The sequence below is a fragment of the Miscanthus floridulus genome, chromosome 17, assembly GCF_019320115.1.
Source record: "Miscanthus floridulus cultivar M001 chromosome 17, ASM1932011v1, whole genome shotgun sequence".
In the NCBI taxonomy this organism is placed as follows: domain Eukaryota; kingdom Viridiplantae; phylum Streptophyta; class Magnoliopsida; order Poales; family Poaceae; genus Miscanthus; species Miscanthus floridulus.
The window spans coordinates 93,328,101-93,347,010 of NC_089596.1; the positions used below are offsets into that span (position 1 = coordinate 93,328,101).

General features: G+C 47.4%; 3 protein-coding genes across 4 annotated transcripts; 1 reads left to right on the top strand and 2 right to left on the bottom strand.

Annotated features, from left to right (window-relative positions):
- Positions 1–611: 611 nt before the first annotated feature.
- LOC136518294 (heat stress transcription factor A-4d-like) lies at positions 612–4,907 on the bottom strand. Of its 2 annotated transcripts, XM_066511940.1 has the most exons (3): positions 3,900–4,907; positions 3,174–3,663; positions 612–1,996 (listed from the first exon to the last, which is right to left on the bottom strand). In XM_066511940.1, the coding sequence occupies exons 2-3, from the start codon at positions 3,411–3,413 to the stop codon at positions 848–850; spliced, it is 1,389 nt and encodes a 462-aa protein (XP_066368037.1). In that variant the 5' UTR covers positions 3,414–3,663; positions 3,900–4,907; the 3' UTR covers positions 612–847. The 2 variants fall into 2 exon arrangements, with proteins under 2 accessions (XP_066368037.1, XP_066368038.1); XM_066511941.1 differs by lacking the exons at positions 3,174–3,663; positions 3,900–4,907 and adding an exon at positions 2,572–2,922.
- Positions 4,908–6,748: 1,841 nt separating this feature from the next.
- Positions 6,749–14,040, bottom strand: LOC136515997 (BTB/POZ domain-containing protein At1g03010-like). Its single transcript, XM_066509423.1, has 3 exons — positions 13,870–14,040; positions 8,109–8,294; positions 6,749–8,017 (listed from the first exon to the last, which is right to left on the bottom strand). The coding sequence occupies exons 1-3, from the start codon at positions 14,038–14,040 to the stop codon at positions 6,749–6,751; spliced, it is 1,626 nt and encodes a 541-aa protein (XP_066365520.1).
- On the top strand, positions 13,933–18,348 carry LOC136516722 (uncharacterized). Its single transcript, XM_066510201.1, has 7 exons — positions 13,933–14,728; positions 15,166–15,405; positions 16,234–16,323; positions 16,989–17,138; positions 17,247–17,371; positions 17,775–17,904; positions 18,006–18,348. Exons 1-7 carry the CDS (start codon positions 14,093–14,095, stop codon positions 18,129–18,131), a joined length of 1,497 nt encoding a protein of 498 aa, XP_066366298.1. The 5' UTR covers positions 13,933–14,092; the 3' UTR covers positions 18,132–18,348.
- Positions 18,349–18,910: the final 562 nt, after the last annotated feature.

An 18,910-nucleotide genomic window follows, 5' to 3' on the forward strand; every position in this document is an offset into this window, starting at 1 on the left:
TAATATGTTGTCACAAACTCCGGTTGCTCCTTGGTATCTGAAATTGGTAGAAAACGGACAGGGAGTACCTTCAGCTCCTCTTTCTGGACTTGAGTTCCGCCTGTCTAACGCAGCTGAGAGTTCTTTGAGCCCTAGGCCTTCTTCCTCAAAAATTTTTGGCCTTTCTTTAGTCCTGGCCTCCTGGGACATGATATCCCTTTAAGGGCATGTTCGGTTAGTAGGGAATCACTCTCTGGAAAAAATCCAGCTGGAACAACTAGCTTAATTTGTACTAGCTTTGTACCCGTACTAATCAAGTAAACCTGGTATTGTTCCTGGCCTGGAATCAGCTAACCGAACACGCCCTAAGGCAATCGTGCTAGCATGATATACCCAGACCGAGAATTGTCCCATTGAAAATTGGAAAGAAAGTTTGTCCGTTGACATACCAGGGTTAACTCTGACACTAAAGGTCGGTGCTCATTTTGCTCCATGCAGTCATGCATCATAACAGGAGAGACAGTAATTAGATGTCACAGCAAGTGCGCAATCATCAGATAAGATTACTGTTTTAGGTATTATATAAGATGCATCCCAGAGGATTTATCAGAAAGGGCACACACAAGCACAACAACGGAAGAGCTTAGAGACTGCAAATAACTGAATCTGTGCTCCTCTAGCTCTACATAATCGATTTCAGCGCAAGGACATAATGTACATGGGTCAGCAGATAATTTTACTTTTTACAATAAGAAATGCTAGAAAAGACTCAGCTAGCTATACTATCAAGGTGGCCTAAACTAGTCTATAATGTACATTGCTATAGCTTTACAAATGGACTATATGGATCAGCACCGATGTTGTGATATCAGTAATTCTGGGGTGCATAAGAGTGGTTCTCAGCTGAATCAAGCTGCCCCATCTGCTCAGTAATCTGATCAACATTGTCCTGGAGACGAAGACAGCTGCGGTCTACGGCAGTTTTCAGATCTTCCTTTGCTTCTGTTGCCTCGCTTTTACCCTCTTTGTCTGTGAGAAACTGTTCCCAGAATACATCGTTCACCTTGGCCGGCACATGGGAGCCTCCAGTTTCACTGGTGGTCTCATCTTGTGAGGTGTCGCCGGTTGTGGTGTCAGAGTTCATATCGACTTCAGCTGTTCTATGGGCAGCATATTCATGGAGCTGTGCCATCGGCAGCATCGGGCTCTGGGCGTAGCTCGGAGGTTCTGCTTCCGCCAATGGACAAGACGACTGGTCCTGCCCTGAGGTCGAAGCAAAGGGATTCTGGCAAGCTGATGACTGCAGATTGATACTGGTATCCATTGGTGCTGAGACTGAGAGCATCTCGCCAAGACTCAGAGCAGGGCTGGGTGGTTCAGCAGCACCACCAGCGTACATGTCTTGAGGAGACGCATGGGTTGCCCTCTGGAAGAAATTCTCCAGCGACATCAAGGCCAGCTCCATCTTCTCAAACGGCTCAGCATTCAAAAGGTGGATCGGAGACATGCCTGGTGTTTCTGCTGCGCCCACTGTCTGCAGGAACAACGGCACCTGCTGTTCTTCGACCTTGGGTTCGTCGTCGACGAAGAAATCGATCTTCGGAACCCTCCTCTTCTTGCTGAAGTGGTCCGCCGCCGTCTCCACCAGCGTCGTCGAGCCCGGAACAACCCCGTGCCTCTGCAGGATGTCACACAGGGAGGCCACGATGTTCCTCTGGCGCTCCTCCATCTGCACCAGCCTGCTCTCCAACGCCTGCATCTGCCAGTTGATCCCGCACCGCTGCTGGTTCTGCCTCTGGAGATCGGCCAGCAGCAGGCTCTTCTCGTACTTGAGCCTGTTGATCTCGTCCTCCAGCTCCCGCCTCTCGGACTCCGCTAGCGGCCCGTTCACTTGGGTCTGCAGCGAGTGGCTATGCACCGGCTTGCGCCGGTGGATGTTTTTCAGAAGGTGCGTGTGTCCCCTTATGAAGTCGTCGTTGGCGAACTCCCATCTCTCTGGATCGATCTTTCGGAAACCCTGAAAGTAAAATGAAGTTTGCAAGCAGAAAGTGAAGACAGACAGATAAACCATGAGGAGCCAACTGTTAAAAAGATTTGTCACTTTAATTAAAGCTTTACAATTCCATGGTAGATTAAATTTGCTAACTTGGTACCAGACAGTCCTGGCATTGCCTTGACAATGACATGAACATGCTGCACAAGGACGGAAGGGAAAAGAGAATGGTAGCATTTTGTTCAGATGAAGCATGGAAAATTGCATGCTGACTTGCAATAGCAGTTTTGAACCGCGGCAAAATTATCTAGATGACCCTGAGTAGAGCTGGGACTTGGCCGTGCCATTTGAGGGTGGGTCATATGGCACGGTCTCTTAGCACGTCATAGCACAAAATATTTTGGACCGTACCGGCACGATGCGAACACGAGGGTCGTGACGTGCCTAGGATCTCGGCATGGCGGGTTACATGGCCCGGCCCTCATTTTTTGTCGTGGTTAGGCCGGCACGACACGAAAATGGTGCACACAAGATATATATTTTTTATGTCACGAGCAAAAAAAAAAAAAAAACTAGCAGAGATATTTCGAGAGCCGTGCTTGGGTTGACACGACCCGAAGACGTGCCGACGTACCACGGGCCATGCTTGAGCCGAAGAAAAGATTTACCGTGCCATATCAGTACGTCCCGCCGTGCGTAGAGGGCACGACATGGCCCAAGTCCCACCTCTAACCTTGAGGATGAGCAGCTATGGAGCATGCTGAAAAAGTGAATAGAAAACATGGGCTTCTTGTACAGAAGAACTAGAAACAGAGCACACAGGATTCCTTGCAAAGGGTCTGTTCGGCTGGTATTAAAGCCGGCTGAAGCTGTTTTATTATGAGAGAAAAATATTGTAGATTCTAGTTGATAAAGCCGGCTGATAAGTTTAAACGAAACTTTTTAAATTGAATGCCATGCCACATCATGACCGTTCACAGTAGGGATTCTGTTTCCAGCACTGAAACTCGAAGCACGTGTTTGGTGCCAACTAAAAACATGCAAAAACTGCCACGGAAAAGGCACATCGTCTAGAAAAGAAGACGGAAACGAAATGGTGAAAATCGACGCGCCACAGCAACATCTCTTCACAGCAAAATTCGAGACGAAGAAGTGGGTCACACACATGACACATGGAGCGACAGAGATTAGAGTGACTCACGTATGTGTTGAGCTGCCTGATGAAGCTGGAGAAGTTGTTGTGCTTGAAGTACTTGGGCAGCAGGTCCCGCGAGAAGTCCGGCGGGTTCCACACCACGAAGCTGGCGCCGCCGGGGCCCCACGACACGACGTGGTTGGTCGCCGGGTCCTCCACCATCTCGTAGGTCTTGATGAGGAACGGCGGCGGCGAGCTCGTCCCGCCTCCGCCGCCGCTGCCGCCGTGCGAGTTGGACCTCTCCATGCCGGCCGGCGTCCCTCCACCTCCTCTGTCTCTCCCTCGCTCTCACCGACTAACTAATGAAGGGCGTGCGTGCGTGTGCAGGAATTCACTGGGTCTCAACGCCGCTTCCCAACTCTCTGTCTTTACTCTTACCCACCAGAATGGACTGGGCGTCGTCAGGTCCCTCCGCGCCAGGTTTCACACTGAAGTCTGGCGAAAAATTCTCGCCAAACTGCCGCAACGACGGCGACTTTCCGGTGGGCTGCTTGTGCTGCAAGAACACACATAGATACAGACGCGTCGATCAGGTAACCAACCGCAGCGTAGAAGCGAAGAAGGAATCTGAATGCAAATTAAGAAGCAACTAGGCACAGCGCAGCGGTCGATTGATTCGGGTCCAGCTCCAGTCAGGATTCTAAGTAAGAATCAAGCACAAGTTTTCGAGTAGAGAGGAATTTTTCTTCCCATTTTAAATAAGGATATAAAAGAGAAGCAGCGTCGACTCACCTATAAGTAGTTATTTTAGTTACTCCTCCTTCCTCCTTGGCCTTTGGCTGGAAACGGGCCGACGACGACGAAAGCAAGAGCTACGGAAGGGGAAGGGAGGTCACGGAAGCCTGGCCGTCCGGTTGGCGGGCACGAGACCGCGGCAACTTGCTAGGATTTCGCGCGGTTCGCTGGCTCGCATCAGCTCAGACGAGCGAGCGAAGGGGCCGATGAATCGAGGGGGAGTGGCGTGCGCCGTCGCGCCGCGGTCTTATAAGGGGGTCGCGTGTGTCTGGGTGCGCGGCCACCGGGACTCGGACGACGACGACGACGTGGACGTGGACGTGGATGGGGCTGGGCTCGCTCGCTGGCGCCCGCGCGCATCCTGGGCGCATCGGCGGCTGGTCGTTGCATGGGGCGTGTGAGGTTTGACTGGCCAATGCGTTGGCCCCTTGGCCGCTCCGTGGCCCCTTGGCCCCCAACTTGCTTCTAGAATGGGGAAACCGGTCGGGAGGGCGGACGGGCAGTCAAAGTTCGCCGCCAGCCAGCCAGCCAGCGCGCACGGGCAAAGGTTCGGTCTCGGTCAGCACCAGGCACCAGGCACCAGCAGCGAGCCAGCAGCGTTCGCTAGCTGTTGGCCGGACCAGTCTCCCCGTCGGTCGTCTTCGTGACTGGAACAGCAACAGGCGACCGTCAGTGTGCTGTCATGATGTGCATGTGCTCCGACGTGGAGACCGTCGCTCTCCAATGACGTCGGTCAGCTTCAGGAGCCTGCAGGAATCTTCCAACACCCCCCTGCGCGTCGCTTGGAAGACGGAGCTGAAGCAGCCAAGAAGCTAATTGCCGAATGCCGAGGAGTACCTGTAGCTAACAAACGAGCGAGGCACACCCGAGATCCTACTGGCAGCGACGAGCGAGACGCCTTTTTTTTCCGGGCAAGTCGCTCGTCGGGTCATCGCGGGCAGGATGTGAACGTGAGCTCGGTCTCGGCGGGCGACCATTCCAGGGGGAGACTTTTCAGCGGTGCGCTGGTGCCGGCCGTGCGCCGTGGAAAAAGAGGATCGTGGATCGCCAAGCGATCGAGTGGCTACGAGCGCACGGACAAGCAGATTTGTAGACAGAACCACAACCACGCCGATACGACGGCGACGGCGACGGCGGGCTTGGACGCTTCGTACCCTTCCCTGTGTCCGCGCCGCGGGCGCTGCGTGTGCCATCCCTTCTTCTTATTCTTCTTCCTTAATTAACTTTGTCACCAAGAGCCAAGAATGAACCAACTGAGACTCATAAGCATGGCGATAATTCTGTGCGATGGCACCAAAACGTGTTCTCCAAAAACTTTACGTCAAAATAGATTAAAAACCGGCAACAGGGAGGCTGGCTTTGGGCACCCGGCCTGGCGGCCTAGCCGGCTTTAGTTTGGTGGCTGGCCTATCCGGCTTCGGCAGGGCAGCGTCGTCGTCTTCTCCTTTTTGCTCCGTGTTTCAAGTTGTGTTGTGCCAAATATCCTCTAGCACGTCTTCTATGCTATGAACTTGACGGTGCAACCCAATTTTCATGTCGGGACATTTTTGCGTGTCAACGGTTCCCTTCCCCTATGTCCGCGCTGTGGGCGCTGCGTGTGCTATCCCTTCTTCTAATTCTTCTTCATTACAGTAACTTTGTCCTCAAGAATGAACCAACTACAAGACTGAGAAGCATGGCAATAGTAATCCTGTGCGTGCGATGGCGATGGAGCTAGCCGCTGAAAAACGTCAGCTATGGTGTCACCCGCCGCGCGGATCGGAAGGGGCGGGCTGACCTCGGCTTCAGTTCAGGTTGTTGCTGAGTGTTTCTGAGGGTTCCTATCATGCTTCTTCTAGATGCATGAGCATGGACTTCTGATGCCCTGCAGGATCAGGCTATCAGGGGTTTGTTCTTTATTTTATCTGCACGAGCGAGATTACCTAGTAGTTCGTCTTCTAGATTCTGCAACTTGTGCTTGCCCTGCCGCGTCCGCGTCCGCGTGTATACCTACCTGCGACGTATAGGAAGGAGTAGTAATAATAAATACTCCTGTAGTAGCAGTAAGTACTACCGGTAATCTAGAAGGGCGGCGCGCGAGTGGCATGTCGTATGAACCCTCGGCGGTTGGTTTCAACTCGTGACGCGATAAGAGGATGTTCTCTCACTTCTCATCACTATATATAAACATGTGATGGGCAGTAACAGTGTACGTACCTGCATTTTGTCATCGGTTTCAAAATATAAAACAAGCAAAAAGAAATATGTTTGTGGTTACATAATAATTCTTGGCTTTGTAAATCCATGTACGGCTCGAGTACACATCCACGTATCACGTACATATATACGTTGTCCTTTTTTGTGAATGAAAAAGGCACGAGACTTTTTTGCGGTGCACATGACTAAACATGTGACGGTAAATAAAAGATCATTTGAGCCGGGGGGGGGGGGGGGGGGGGGGGGGGGGGGGGGGGGGGTTGATTGGTGAACCATGTGTGCTACGGATGACGTACGTGCTAAATTTTGGCTACTTTCATCAACATCGATCTTCATTGGGTTAGCTTTACCATAGTCACCAATTTCGTTAAAAAATGGGAAAATTGGTCCGGTAGCATTGAAAGATCGCCGTATCCGGAAAATACCATTGAAATTTTGCCGCTCCGTAAAATACCATCAAAAGAACACAAGGTCACCTGTATATAGCATTCCGTCACGTTTGGAGCAAACGCCGTCGCCTCCGTCAAGCTCGTCCCCTTCTCCTTCCTGAGGTGAGCGCGGCCGCTGCCTCCGCTCCAAGCGGGGGCCATGGCAGCGAGCTCCGGCGTCTGGCTGCTGCGGGCGGAATCGCGGGCTGGTGCACAAGCACGTTAAGCTAGCTGCCTTCTGATTCTGGCTAGGCGAAGGAAATTAAAGCAGGCTGCATCGGTGCGTGTCTTGAGGAAGATGTCGACGGCGCGGTAGAGGCCGTCGGTGACGACGCGAGCGTGGTCCGGGAGCAGCTCGGCGAGGGAGATGAACTTGGACGGGAGGATGTTGGAGTCGAGCGCCACCTCCGCGAGGTAGCTGTCCAGCAGCTTGGCAGCCTTCACCAGGAGGCTCTGCTTGGGCGACCGCGGGCTGTCGTAGTCGAACCCGGCGTCCTCCTCGTTGTGGTCGTCGTCGAGGTTGAGGAACACCGAGAAGATGCGCACCACCACGTCCGTGTCGTACAGCGCGTGCTGCTGCCCGTGCCCCGGCGTGGCCGCGCCCGCGCCTGCGCCGGCGGCGATGAGTATGTCCTCCAGGATGGCCTGGTCCAGCTGCATGCCGATCCGCTTCTCCAGGTCAGCCCTGCAGATGCTGGACGCGGACACCGACATCGCCGTCTTGAGGAGCCCCGAGAGGAAGGCCATCGGCACGGGGCTCTTCTTGGACTGCGCCGGGAGCAGGCCCACGATGGCCTCCACGACGGCGTGCTGCTTCTTGACAGCGTCAGCGTTCGCGGCGCCGCCGCCGCATCTGTGCACGTCCCTGGCCATGAGCCCGTGCAGCGAGTTCTGCGCGTAGTTGATGAGGATCCGGGTCACCGTCTCCTGCTTGAGCCCCTTGGCCTTGACCGCGGACAGCAGGCGCTGGAAGAAGTCGAGGCCGAGCGCGGCCACCGACTTGCCCCACCAGTCGCCCTGCGTGTCGAGGTCGGCGAACGCCGCGGCGGGCTTCAGCTGCGCCGCGCACTGGTCCAGCTTGGACAGCCCCGACGTGATCTGCTCCTTGCACACGTTGCTAGCGATGGCGGCGATGAGGCGGGGCACGAGGCCGACGTCCTCGGTGGCCGGGAGTAGCGCCTCGCAGCTGCGGAGCACGGCGACGGAGCTGGCAATGCTGGGGAGCACCACGTCGCGGAGGAACGCCTCGGCGCGGAGCTCCAGGCTCTTATCGGAGAAGTCGTCGGTGATCTGCAGGTAGTGCGTGGCGCAGCGCAGCATGGCGACGTTGGCGACCGTGACGTCCACGTGGACGCCGTAGCAGAACTTGGCGGCGAGCTCGAACGCCGGCGCGCCCCCCAGGGTGCCGTGCAGGTTGAGCCGCGCCAGCTTGGCGTCCTTGGCCTCCGCGACGAGCCGCCGGATCTTGCCGCTCCGGGACACCAGCGGGAACTGCGCGAACAGCTATGCCGTCGGCGTTAGCACATCGTTTTGGTTTTCTGCCGCGTTCTTGTGCAAGGCCAAGGAGCTCTCAGTCTCTCACCTTGTGGAGCGCGAAGCTGGAGGTGCCGACCTCGACGGTGAGGTCGCTGGAGACGTCGGTCGGAGGCCTGCAAGACGTAGTACGAAGAGAGGGTTCAGCTGAGTTCGTGACAGGATCGGAGCACAGGAAGGAGAAGGGGACGAGCTTGACGGAGGCGACGGCGTTTGCTCCAAACGTGACGGAATGCTATATCCAGGTGACATTGCATTCCTTCGATGGTATTTTACGGAGCGGCAAAATTTCGATGGTATTTTCCGGATACGGCGATCTTTCAATGCTACCAGACTAATTTTCCCTTAAAAAATTAGCTACCGCTAAGTTTTGGCTTGACTAATGCATAGCATATTTGGGTGAAAAGCAAACATACCCAAACTCGGAAGTCTACTTCTGGACAAATTTATAGATAGATACCACTGTCAAGTATTATGACTCTCCAGCTCTGGATAAAGTTGGCCATGGATGATGGGACAATAGAATTTTCGTTTTTGTAAATTTGCTGACGAGGAACTAGATAGAAACCCAAGATTCTGGAAGCAACTTTTCTGGAGGCAATAATGTCGAGTTCACTAAAAAAAACGAGGACCGTATTTTCAAACTTCACTAACACGTGCAAAGATGGAGTTGAACAAAAAGGACATGCCTGATCATAGTCCAAAAAATAAAGAGAAAGAACAGCTGATACGCACTCTGGATGGCAGTCACATCCGCTCGGGTCAGGGCCCGTGATGGTGTAGGGTGGGGTGCGCTTGTCATATTTCACCCACGGGTGACTCGTGGAGCCCAAAGCCTATGTTTTTGTATTTTTTTTCATCTATAATTAGAGGTCCAAAACTAATATTTGGTATAAATCTGTGTAAAAATAGTATGTTTTGTATGGACTATGTTGTCTACATAGTATGTACTATGCTAGACTAGATTTAAGTTGCTGTGAACTTTTGATTCATTGTTTTTTTATGATAAATTGATAATTATGTGTTATTTCTCTCAACTTTTATAATTTTTTTGTTATATATTAGCTTCTTATTGACACACCGCGGGTGTGGGTGTGATATTCCACCCGCGGGTCTCATTAAGACGGGTGTAGCCAAGTATCACGGACATTGTCGAGGGCAAGTTTTTACTCCACCGGCACCAAACCCGACGCATTCCCATCCCTACGCACAAGAACCAACATAATCTACGATCTACTCCTACTGTCTTAAAAAAATACATTTTTTGTTTTGAACCCGGACAAGCGCGTGTCTAGGTCCAAAACGAAAATTGCATTCTTTTTACGACGGAGGGAATATGTCGATATCTAAAGTCATATAAAAATTATAAATTTTAATTGTTAAAATCTGAGAACTTAAAATAAATATTTAAATCTCTAAACTACCTCGAATAAAAGACTTATCAACTACAACATCTACCTGTTCAAATAAACACACTGTCAAAATGTGTTTCGTGGAGAATTTATTTAATAGAACTAATAATTAGATGTTGGTGTATTTTTTTATAAACTTGATAAGTTAAGAAGTTTGATTTAAGACAAAATCAAAGTAAATCATAATTTGAACTTGAGGGACTGCATGCTTAAAAGAGTTTGTGCTCTTCTACCATGAGAGATGCAACGTGATTAGATGCTCATGCGCATAGCAGAAAGACATGTACTATTTTGTAAAATAACCACTTCATAATGTCGTGGAAAACAAATTCTTTCTTTAAACAAGCCAAATAGCCTCATTCCCAAGACAAGGAGGTTGAAAGAAGAAGGGGGAGCTCGATGGGATCCAAGAGAGGAAGGGGTGAATTAGGTCACTAAAAGTTTTTCGACCTATGACGACACTAGATAAATATATAAAATCGAACTATTAAGATATTATTTCTAAGGTCGGTGATGATTTTGTAATTTGGCGCAAACGCCTAAGTCACGATCATGATGTAAACAGCCTAACAATTGGCATCGCTGCCTCCTCTCTTGTAACTTCCTGATAGCTTAAATTAGCTGGAGCTCTCATTTGGAATAAAAATCTAGTGGGGAAGCTCTCCCCCGTTTGAATTAAAAAAAAAATATTAAGATACGCAATAATTTAACTAGCAAGATGTGCATTTATGGTTTATCTAATGTTTTCACTTAAATAGCAAAAAAAAGTTTTGCAATTTGTAGTCAAACCTATCAACTATATATTCTAAACTACTCTAGGAAAGGTATAGACACATAAACACATGAGTGGAAGCATAACTATTGTAAGTAAAGATTAACTAGGAAAGAGCAAACTCCCAAGACACGACGTTGGAACTTTACTAAGCACATGCTCTTGGTCAACAAGCTTTCCTTCAGTCATGACATTGGGCTAGTCACAAAGGCTCTCACGCAAGCCACTTAGGCTCACTACTTGTCAACTAACTCTCTCAGTCACCAAGGTGTCATCCACTATGGTCCTTGTCCACCAAGGTGGGGGTTGCATCATCCCCTGTAGACGGTGTCTCTATCGCTCCACTTGAAGCTCGAAAGATCCTCGACGTTGTTGGAGAGTCACTAAGACTCTCAAAGGCTTTAGCACACCAACATTATAAGGAGCACAAAGCGATCTCTGTCTAGCTCTTGATCTAAAGGCCTAAACACTCACTGAATAAAGAACTATGCGTGATTACAAACCATAGATATGATAGCTATGCTCTCATATGTGGTTGGAGTGTATTTCAAAAATAGCAAGTTCCTCTAGGCTCTCATGTCTCCAACACAATTGAAGTGTCCAGCTGGAGTAATATAAATAGCACAAGCAAACCAACTAGCCATTGCTCCAAATACACATTTTTTCAATCACAAATGATATTGCGACCAAAAAATACCATCATTTGATTATCCTATTAGTACAACTAGCCATTAGAAATAGTTTGTGAACACCAGATGATAAGATGACGCACAAATGCTAACATTAGATCATACTATGATCATTTAATACTTTGTGCTTCACTTCTAGTTATCACTGGAAGACGACATATAGAGACAAAAAATGCCATCACTAGATTATCCTATGAGACTTTTTCAACACCCTTGAAAGGATAGGATGTCATCTAGAGTGGAGTTAATACGTGTTTCTAGAATTTAACAACAAAATCTCTCAACGGATTAGCTAGGTGCACAACTTCAGCACTTTTGCAGAATCACACTTTTGCGAAACTTCCACATTTTTGCATAAGTTTAGCAAAAAAGGAGAACAACTTGAAAATAGCAATTCCACAATGCACCTACACTCATAAACACACACAATCAAGTAGTTTGAGTGGGAAACACAAATCAAAGCAAGAACTCAAAAGTAAGCAAAGCTAAATGAAAATTCAAAGATTTGTTTCATAAAGTTTGGCTCCTTCCAAGGGGCCGTGAGCGACCACCAAAGGTCTAGATCTAGCATTGTCTCTTTCCTTGCTTCACTATTGGAATTCTTTCGTTCTTGAGGGAAAGTCGAGGCTTTCACAAACTTTCACGTAGCTCAAAATAAGGATAGGAGCTTGCCTGACAACATCTAGCCATCTAGGAGGTTTAACCTCAAAAAATAATATATGCTTCAAGAAGCCCATAAGTGTTCCTGATTTGGTTGCTCACTCTTGCTCTCAACCACTAGGCCCCACTTCAGAAAAGCAGGATTTTGTCTTGTTTTCCTCTGTTTTCCTATTAAAATGAACCGATTCATGTGAAATTCTTATACTATTGTTGCAAAATTCCTGCATTTTAAAGGGACCCTAAATCTTTCAACCCAACTCTTTAGATTTCTCATAAATCACACAAACCTACGAAGAGGGTTTTGGACAGTGCCACAAGGCCTCTGCAATGTCTCTAGTTCATGCACAAAGCCATCAACCCTCCAAATGAAGGGGAAGGAGTATAAATGCAGGCACATGAAACTAGTCGTTGCAATAAAAAATGCAAAACTTCAACAAAAAGTGTCATAACTTTTTACTCAAAACTTCGATTTCAATGATCTTGGACTCTGCGGAAAGCTTATTCGGAGGGCTCGCCATCCCAAGTAAAAAACAAAATTTGATACTATCAAATGTACGTGTTATGTGAAGGTTTCTCTCATGTTTGCACTTGGTGTTCGTTTAGTTTGAGCAGTTGAAACTTGTCGAACTATTCATGTTGCCTCCTTCTTGATAGTATGCCATACTTATACTCAATATGAAAAAGATATGTCTATTTCAACCACTTAAGTTTTCATGTCATTTCTCATTATCTATTCACATGGGTGCAACCATCTTTGTCTCTTTCTTTTTGACCAATTGAAAGGATCCATATATCACCTAGACAAGGTATGAGAATAGACATTTCGGAAAAAAATAAAACTTGTAGTGGATTACCGGACTATAATTTCTTGTTAGAGCTAGAATTTTGTAGACACCAGAATTAGGATAAAAACTCAAGACAGGATCAAGTACCGATAAATTTAATAAAAAAATAGAGATCAAAGTAGAGGACTGGAGTTAGTTTGTCTCCGTTAGATCCTCTTTCCCCTTTCTCTTAAAATTTAGTATAGGAGATTAAAAAAACTGGATTACACTGGATAGGAGATATGTGCTCCGTCTGATTGAGGAAATCTCATCCCTTTATGTACGTGAACCCCACATGTCAATGCCAAATCAATCTGCAATCTGTCTTCCTCCTTCCTCTCCTTTCTCGTTTCTCTCCTATCCATAGCGGCACGCAACAACGACGGGCTAACCTAGGCATGGGGCATGGCGGTGTGCGGAGCTTGCGCAAGAGCGCGCGGTGCGGTACCGGCATGCTCGGCGTGAGCCACGGCGAAGTGACGGGCGAGGTTCGCGCAAACGCGCGTGGCATGGCAACAGTCATCTTGTCTCGCTAGGGCATAACAAGCTGGCCGACGGGCCATGGCGCGGCGGCGGCCGTCCCATATGTGCGCGTGGTTGCGGTCCACCTGGCGCGGCGGCGTCACCTCCCGTTCGGCGCACGGCGTGCACGGCGCGGCTATGTGCCGATGTCGCTCAAGAGCGTGGGTCCTGCTGGTCAGTGAGAGAGGAATAGGAAAGGGGATTGAAAAAAATATCTAGCTGTTCCCCTTTCTTTAAGGGATTGAGAGATTAGTTTTCTCAATTAAGGAAAAAAATTAGAGACTTGAGAAGGAAATCTATTGGAGCCTGGTTTTTTGTCTTAGATCTTTCTTATGATTATTGGTTGCAGGGAAATGAGATTACTTGTTCCGATCAAGGTACCGTTTAGTTGGCAAAATTTTTAGCGAAATGCCACTGTAGCACTTTTGTTGTTATTTAGTAATTAGTGTCCAATCATAGTCTAATTAGGCTTAAAAGATTCGTCTCGTGAATTTCGTCTAAACTGTATAATTAGTTTTATTTTTTATTTATATTTAATGCTTCATGCATGCGTCTAAAGATTCGATGTGACGGAAAATCTTGAAAAATTTGGTATTTTAGAGTGGAACTAAACAGGAGGCAAGTGGAGATGCTCTAACCATCTTCCATTGCGCGCGTGACATGTCCTCACGTGCTCCCACCACAGAAGCGAACATGTAGGCCCCATAGCGTGGATATTAGGGCGCGTTTAGATGCAATTTTTTTTAGATTTTAGCTACTGTAGTATTTTCATTTGTATTTGATAATTAGTGTCTAATTATAAATTAATTAGGTTTGAAAGTTTCGTCTCGCGATTTCTCATCTAACTGTGAAATTAATTTTTTTTTGTCTACATTTAGTACTCCATGTGTCGCAAAATTCGACGTAAAATTTTTTTTTGAACTAAACATGCCCTAATATCCAGCCGTCCATCCATCCACGTCGTCTCGTCGGGGACAAGCAAGACGTTATCGCCGTCGCAGCGCCTCCCGATCACCCACCACCAGTCCACCACCACCACCGCCACCACTAAACCCGCTTCTTCCTCTCCACACCTCTCGGCTCCGCGAAACCTCCCCCCCATTCCCCTCGAAGCCTACGGGCTCGGGGGGCTCCGATCGAATCGGATCGGAAGCATGGAGATCTCGCTCGAGGCGTCGTGGGTGGGCGTGCAGCGGCACGGGCAGGACCTGGCGGACCGCCTCGCGCAGGGCTTCTCGGGGCTCCTCCTCCACGCGCAGCCGCCGCAGCTGCCCCCGTGGTCGCCGCCGGCGCTGTTGCCGCCCAAGATCGTAATCCCCTTCGACATCGACCTCCCCGTTGTCCCCTTCGTTGGCGGGGTGCGCCGCGCGGCCGGGGCCGTGGACCTCCCCGCCGTGGCCGTCTCGTCGCTCGTCGAGATCGGCGGCAGGCTCGGGCAGGCGGGGTCCGAGCTCGGTGCGGCGGTTCAGCAGCTCGCGCGACTGGTGCCTGTGCCTGTGCCTGTGCCGTTCCTGAAATGGGAAGCCGCACAGCCGCCGACCGTGGTGACGGCGGACGAGGGGGAGGCTGCGCTCGCTGTGAGGACGGTTGGGTCCACGAATGTCCCTTTGGAAAGGGCTGTAGACATAGGGTCCCTCGAGGTGGCAGCGGCGGCTGCTGCTGCGGCCACTGGAAGTGCCACTGCAGCTAGTGCGGGTGCGGTTGGGGCCATGGGCGACGATGGACTGGATGAGGACGAAGACGGATTTGGATGCGAAATTGGGACGTTGGAGAACTTTGAGAAGGCTAAGGTTTGTATGATCAATCGGATTGACGATGAACTTGCACATAACTGACACATTTCAGTCACAGGATAACCTAGACTGCTCTGTTCTGTTCTGAAACATTTTGGTGAGCTAAACTGTGCTTAAGAATATGATGTTTTGGCTATATGGTTGATTTAGGCATTTAGGTGAACTGCATATCATTTGTCTACGTTGACTTCTTTTTTATGCTTTGGTGCTTTAAATAGCTCTCACTCATCTAATGTGTCTGTTATGAGCCCTTTATGTTAATAACTGGTTGTGACTAATTGGTTGTAATTAGCACTACCTGCAGTTCAATTATGCTGTTGCTGTATCAAAAACTTCTTTCTTATCTTCTGCTAGTCGTATGGGTGTTAAATGTATTTTTTTTAATCCCGATCTACGAGTCATAACTCATAACTCTTCTGTTTATGCTGGCACAGGGCACTGTAAATATCTCAGCAACTTACAACACCAGGCACCATGACTTCGAGAGTTCAGTAGTTGCACGGGGAGACCTTTGGAGGTTAGAGTCATCACGTGGCAATTTAACTTCTGGAAATGATAGTTCGCCACTTTTCCTTGTTCAACTGGGGCCTTTACTGTTTGTTCGAGACTCCACACTTCTTTTGCCCGTTCATCTGTCAAAGCAACACCTTCTTTGGTATGGTTACGATCGCAAGGTACTTCTCCTCCCTTTCTTTAGGCTTGATGTCATTTTGTGTTATGTATGTGGCCATTCAAATTGTATAGTTACATCACTTATCTTGTGATTTGTGAACACTAGCAACCTATTGGATTATTTTCTATACACCATGATAGCTTCAAAGTTTAGCATGTAGTTTATGGTCATAGAAAATCCACCGCAGATGGAACTCGTTCTTGGTTTGAAGGATAGTTCATACATGCAAGTGATAGCGTATAATTAGGTATTAGAGAATGCTCTCCGGCGAATCATTCGCTATGATTCACAGTTATTTATGTTTTATGTTTTTGCACTCAAATGCTCAAGTAGCTCTATGGAGGATTTGCATTTCCCAGCTAAATATCCGTTTCTGAACATTACAGATGGATATTCAATTTTTTGTTGTATATTTTTGTTTTTCCACTCAAATACTCAAGTAGCTCTATGGAAGCTTTATATTTCCTTAGCTATCTATCTTATCTTCTTTCTGAACATTACTGATTGATAATCAACCTTTTGCTGTTTATTTATGTATCCATATCTACATAAACTATTTACATTGCTGAATTTTGGCCCTATCGCCAAAGTCATGCATGTAATATTCTTTTGCTATTCTCAGAAGTATATTATTTTACACATACCAATTTCTTCTAAATCGAGGACGTCTAGCACCTAATATAGTTGTGTCTGCCGCCCTCTCTATAGAATTTCACATATTCAAGCATTTCCAGTTTGTGTACCAATTACGCCTATCCAAGCACTTCAAGTGTCTGTACCGGCTGTTCTTTATTACATGTCCATATTGAGATTCATGCACGTGTTGCAGAACGGAATGCACTCCCTATGCCCAGCTATCTGGTCAAAGCATAGAAAATGGATGCTGATGTCAATGATGTGCCTCAACCCTGTAGCTTGTGTAAGTGTATATGCCTTTTACCTGTCTCTCAATGCACCATTTTATCCTATTGGTTCTACACATTTTTTTTACCGAATTTGTGGTTGCTATCAAAATTCAGTAATTTATATCTAGCGAATTAACAATGCGATTGAATGATATTTGCAAATTGTCACTCCATATGATAAGAACATTAGGTTCTGTGGTGCTTATGCAGGTTTTAGCCGCATCATGTTATGGGTAGAAGTTAAAACTGCCCTTTAGTAGCCGCTCTCTTAAGCTTTCTAGCTCTCTGTTCTTTCTATCTGGTATACTCTTGGAATGATGTATTTCCGTTATGTCTTTAATAGAATTGGGGTTTCCTCCGGTTCAAAAAAAATATGATAAGAACATTGGCCTGATAACTGGGCAGCTGGTGCCTAGTTGGCTGGTTAACAAGCTTTCCTGTTTAAATTTGCCATCATGCTATTGAAGGATACATGATTCCTATCATATTGTTTTTATAGGATTGCCCCCATTAACTGCTTGCAGGAAAATGGGACTTCGAACTAGAGTTTTATAGAATTACTGTGCAGGACTCATAATTTCTGTGACATGCCCTTTTGTAGAAGTACAGATTATCATCTTACCGCTGCAGTATGACATATTTCTGCTGTTTATGCTCTTTGCTTGGCTTTTTGTTTCAGTCCTTCATGGATGTGCAATTTCCAAATGGACAATTGACATATGTTGCTGGTGAGGGGATAACAGCAAGTGGTTTAATCCCTTTATTTGGCGGATTACTCCAAGCACATGGAAAGTGTCCTGGTGATACAAGAGTGAGCTTCTCTTTCAAGGTTAGTATATGCGTAAGCATGCTACCTGTAGCATCACTTAATCCTCTTGAGATATGTTCCTAATTACTTCACCTGCCCCTTCTTATTTCTACTCCATTTCTTTTGAAGAACAAACAAGGTACTAGGTTCACCCCAACGTTTCAGTGGCCTGACAATTCCGTTTCATTTGGAGTTGCACAAGCTGTAGCATGGAAGAGGTCTGGCCTTATGGTGAGGCCCAGCATTCAAATCAGGTAGATAAATATAAGCATTTGCTCAGAGTTATAATTAGCAGTTGCTTTTCAAGATAAATGAGGTTATTCTGAGTAGCTTAGTAAAAATGTGGCCTGCTGTTAGTCACAATACAGTGACATCTTCTGTTGGATGCATCATCTTGTAAATATTTTTGTTGGTCAGGAAAGGTTTGGCAGATATACTACATTCTACTATAGAATACAACCTGAGAGCTTGTTCATTGATCTTGCTTATGTCATTTTACTTTTTGGCCTTCTTTAAATGAGTACAAACATCGGTGGATATTTAAGTGTCTTTTGGGTTTTTACTACTGTGGTTCTCATGCCATTGTATCAATCCCTTCTTTCCAAGTTTATTTTAGTTGCACACTTCTGAACTTATTAACCAAAGTACATGCACCAGTGTTTGCCCCACTTTTGGAGGAAGTGATCCTGGAATACGCACCGAGTTTGTCCACTCTTTGAAAGACGAACTCAGCGTAATGTGTGGTTTCTCTTGCTCAAGACATCCCTCAGCATTCACAGCTCTCTCTGTAAGCACTCCACCTCTTCTCATGTATAATAAGTTGCCTGTAATTGAATTGCACTGTGCACACCTTACCGCGAACTGAGGCCTAGAATGGTGCTTTGGCAGCTTGGGCGATCCAAATGGAATGGCCAGGTCGGCAGTTCGGGACTAGTGATCACCTTGGAGACACCCCTTGACAACATGGCAAGGCCTTCTTTATCTGTTCAATTGAACGGGGGTTTTGAGTTCTGACGCCCCCCCGTGAGCTCTGGATACAACTGTATATACTGTGTCTCATTTCGAGAAGATGATACCACTGTATATATTGCACGATCCCCGTAGACATATAGCTGTGTTTCAGTAGATATCTTCCCAACGAGTGAAGTGTATAGTCCTAAAAAACAGAAAATGGCCTACTATTTTGGTCCACTATGAATAAATTCGAAGGCTCATATTTCGTGCGTTACAACTATCTGTCTTAATAACAACTATACTCCTATGTCAATCTTTTGATACGTGTCATTTTCTTTTTACCATTTATGCGATATACAAAAGGTCATCACATCGATCCTATCGAATGTGAGACAATGAGAGTGAGGGTCTGCCTGGCCCAATTCAATTGGAGTGACTCTTTTTTACACGCTCTGGTACGTGGGCAAGCGGACGCAGGCCCTTTTCATTACGCGTTGAAGATCCACCTATTATACAAGTGCATATTCATACTCGTGCAGAGGCCACCAGGTGGCCTTCCTCCTATTGGCCAGCACATGCCAGGGTAACACCGGCATCGTTTGAAAGTCATGCAATCTGAGTTTCCTATTAGACAAGTGTCGTATTTACTAAATGACCTTATACATATAAAATATCGAAAAATGTAGTTTTCAAGGGTGCTCTCTCTGGATGGACGTCGACCCTTGCCGTCTGATTTTAGGGGTCCTTGTCATCTGACTCAACGTTAGACGGGCCAGGTGAAGGTGGCTTAAGGCGAATCATTATTGTGGACCTGTGCAGAGACAACACTGCACTTGAGA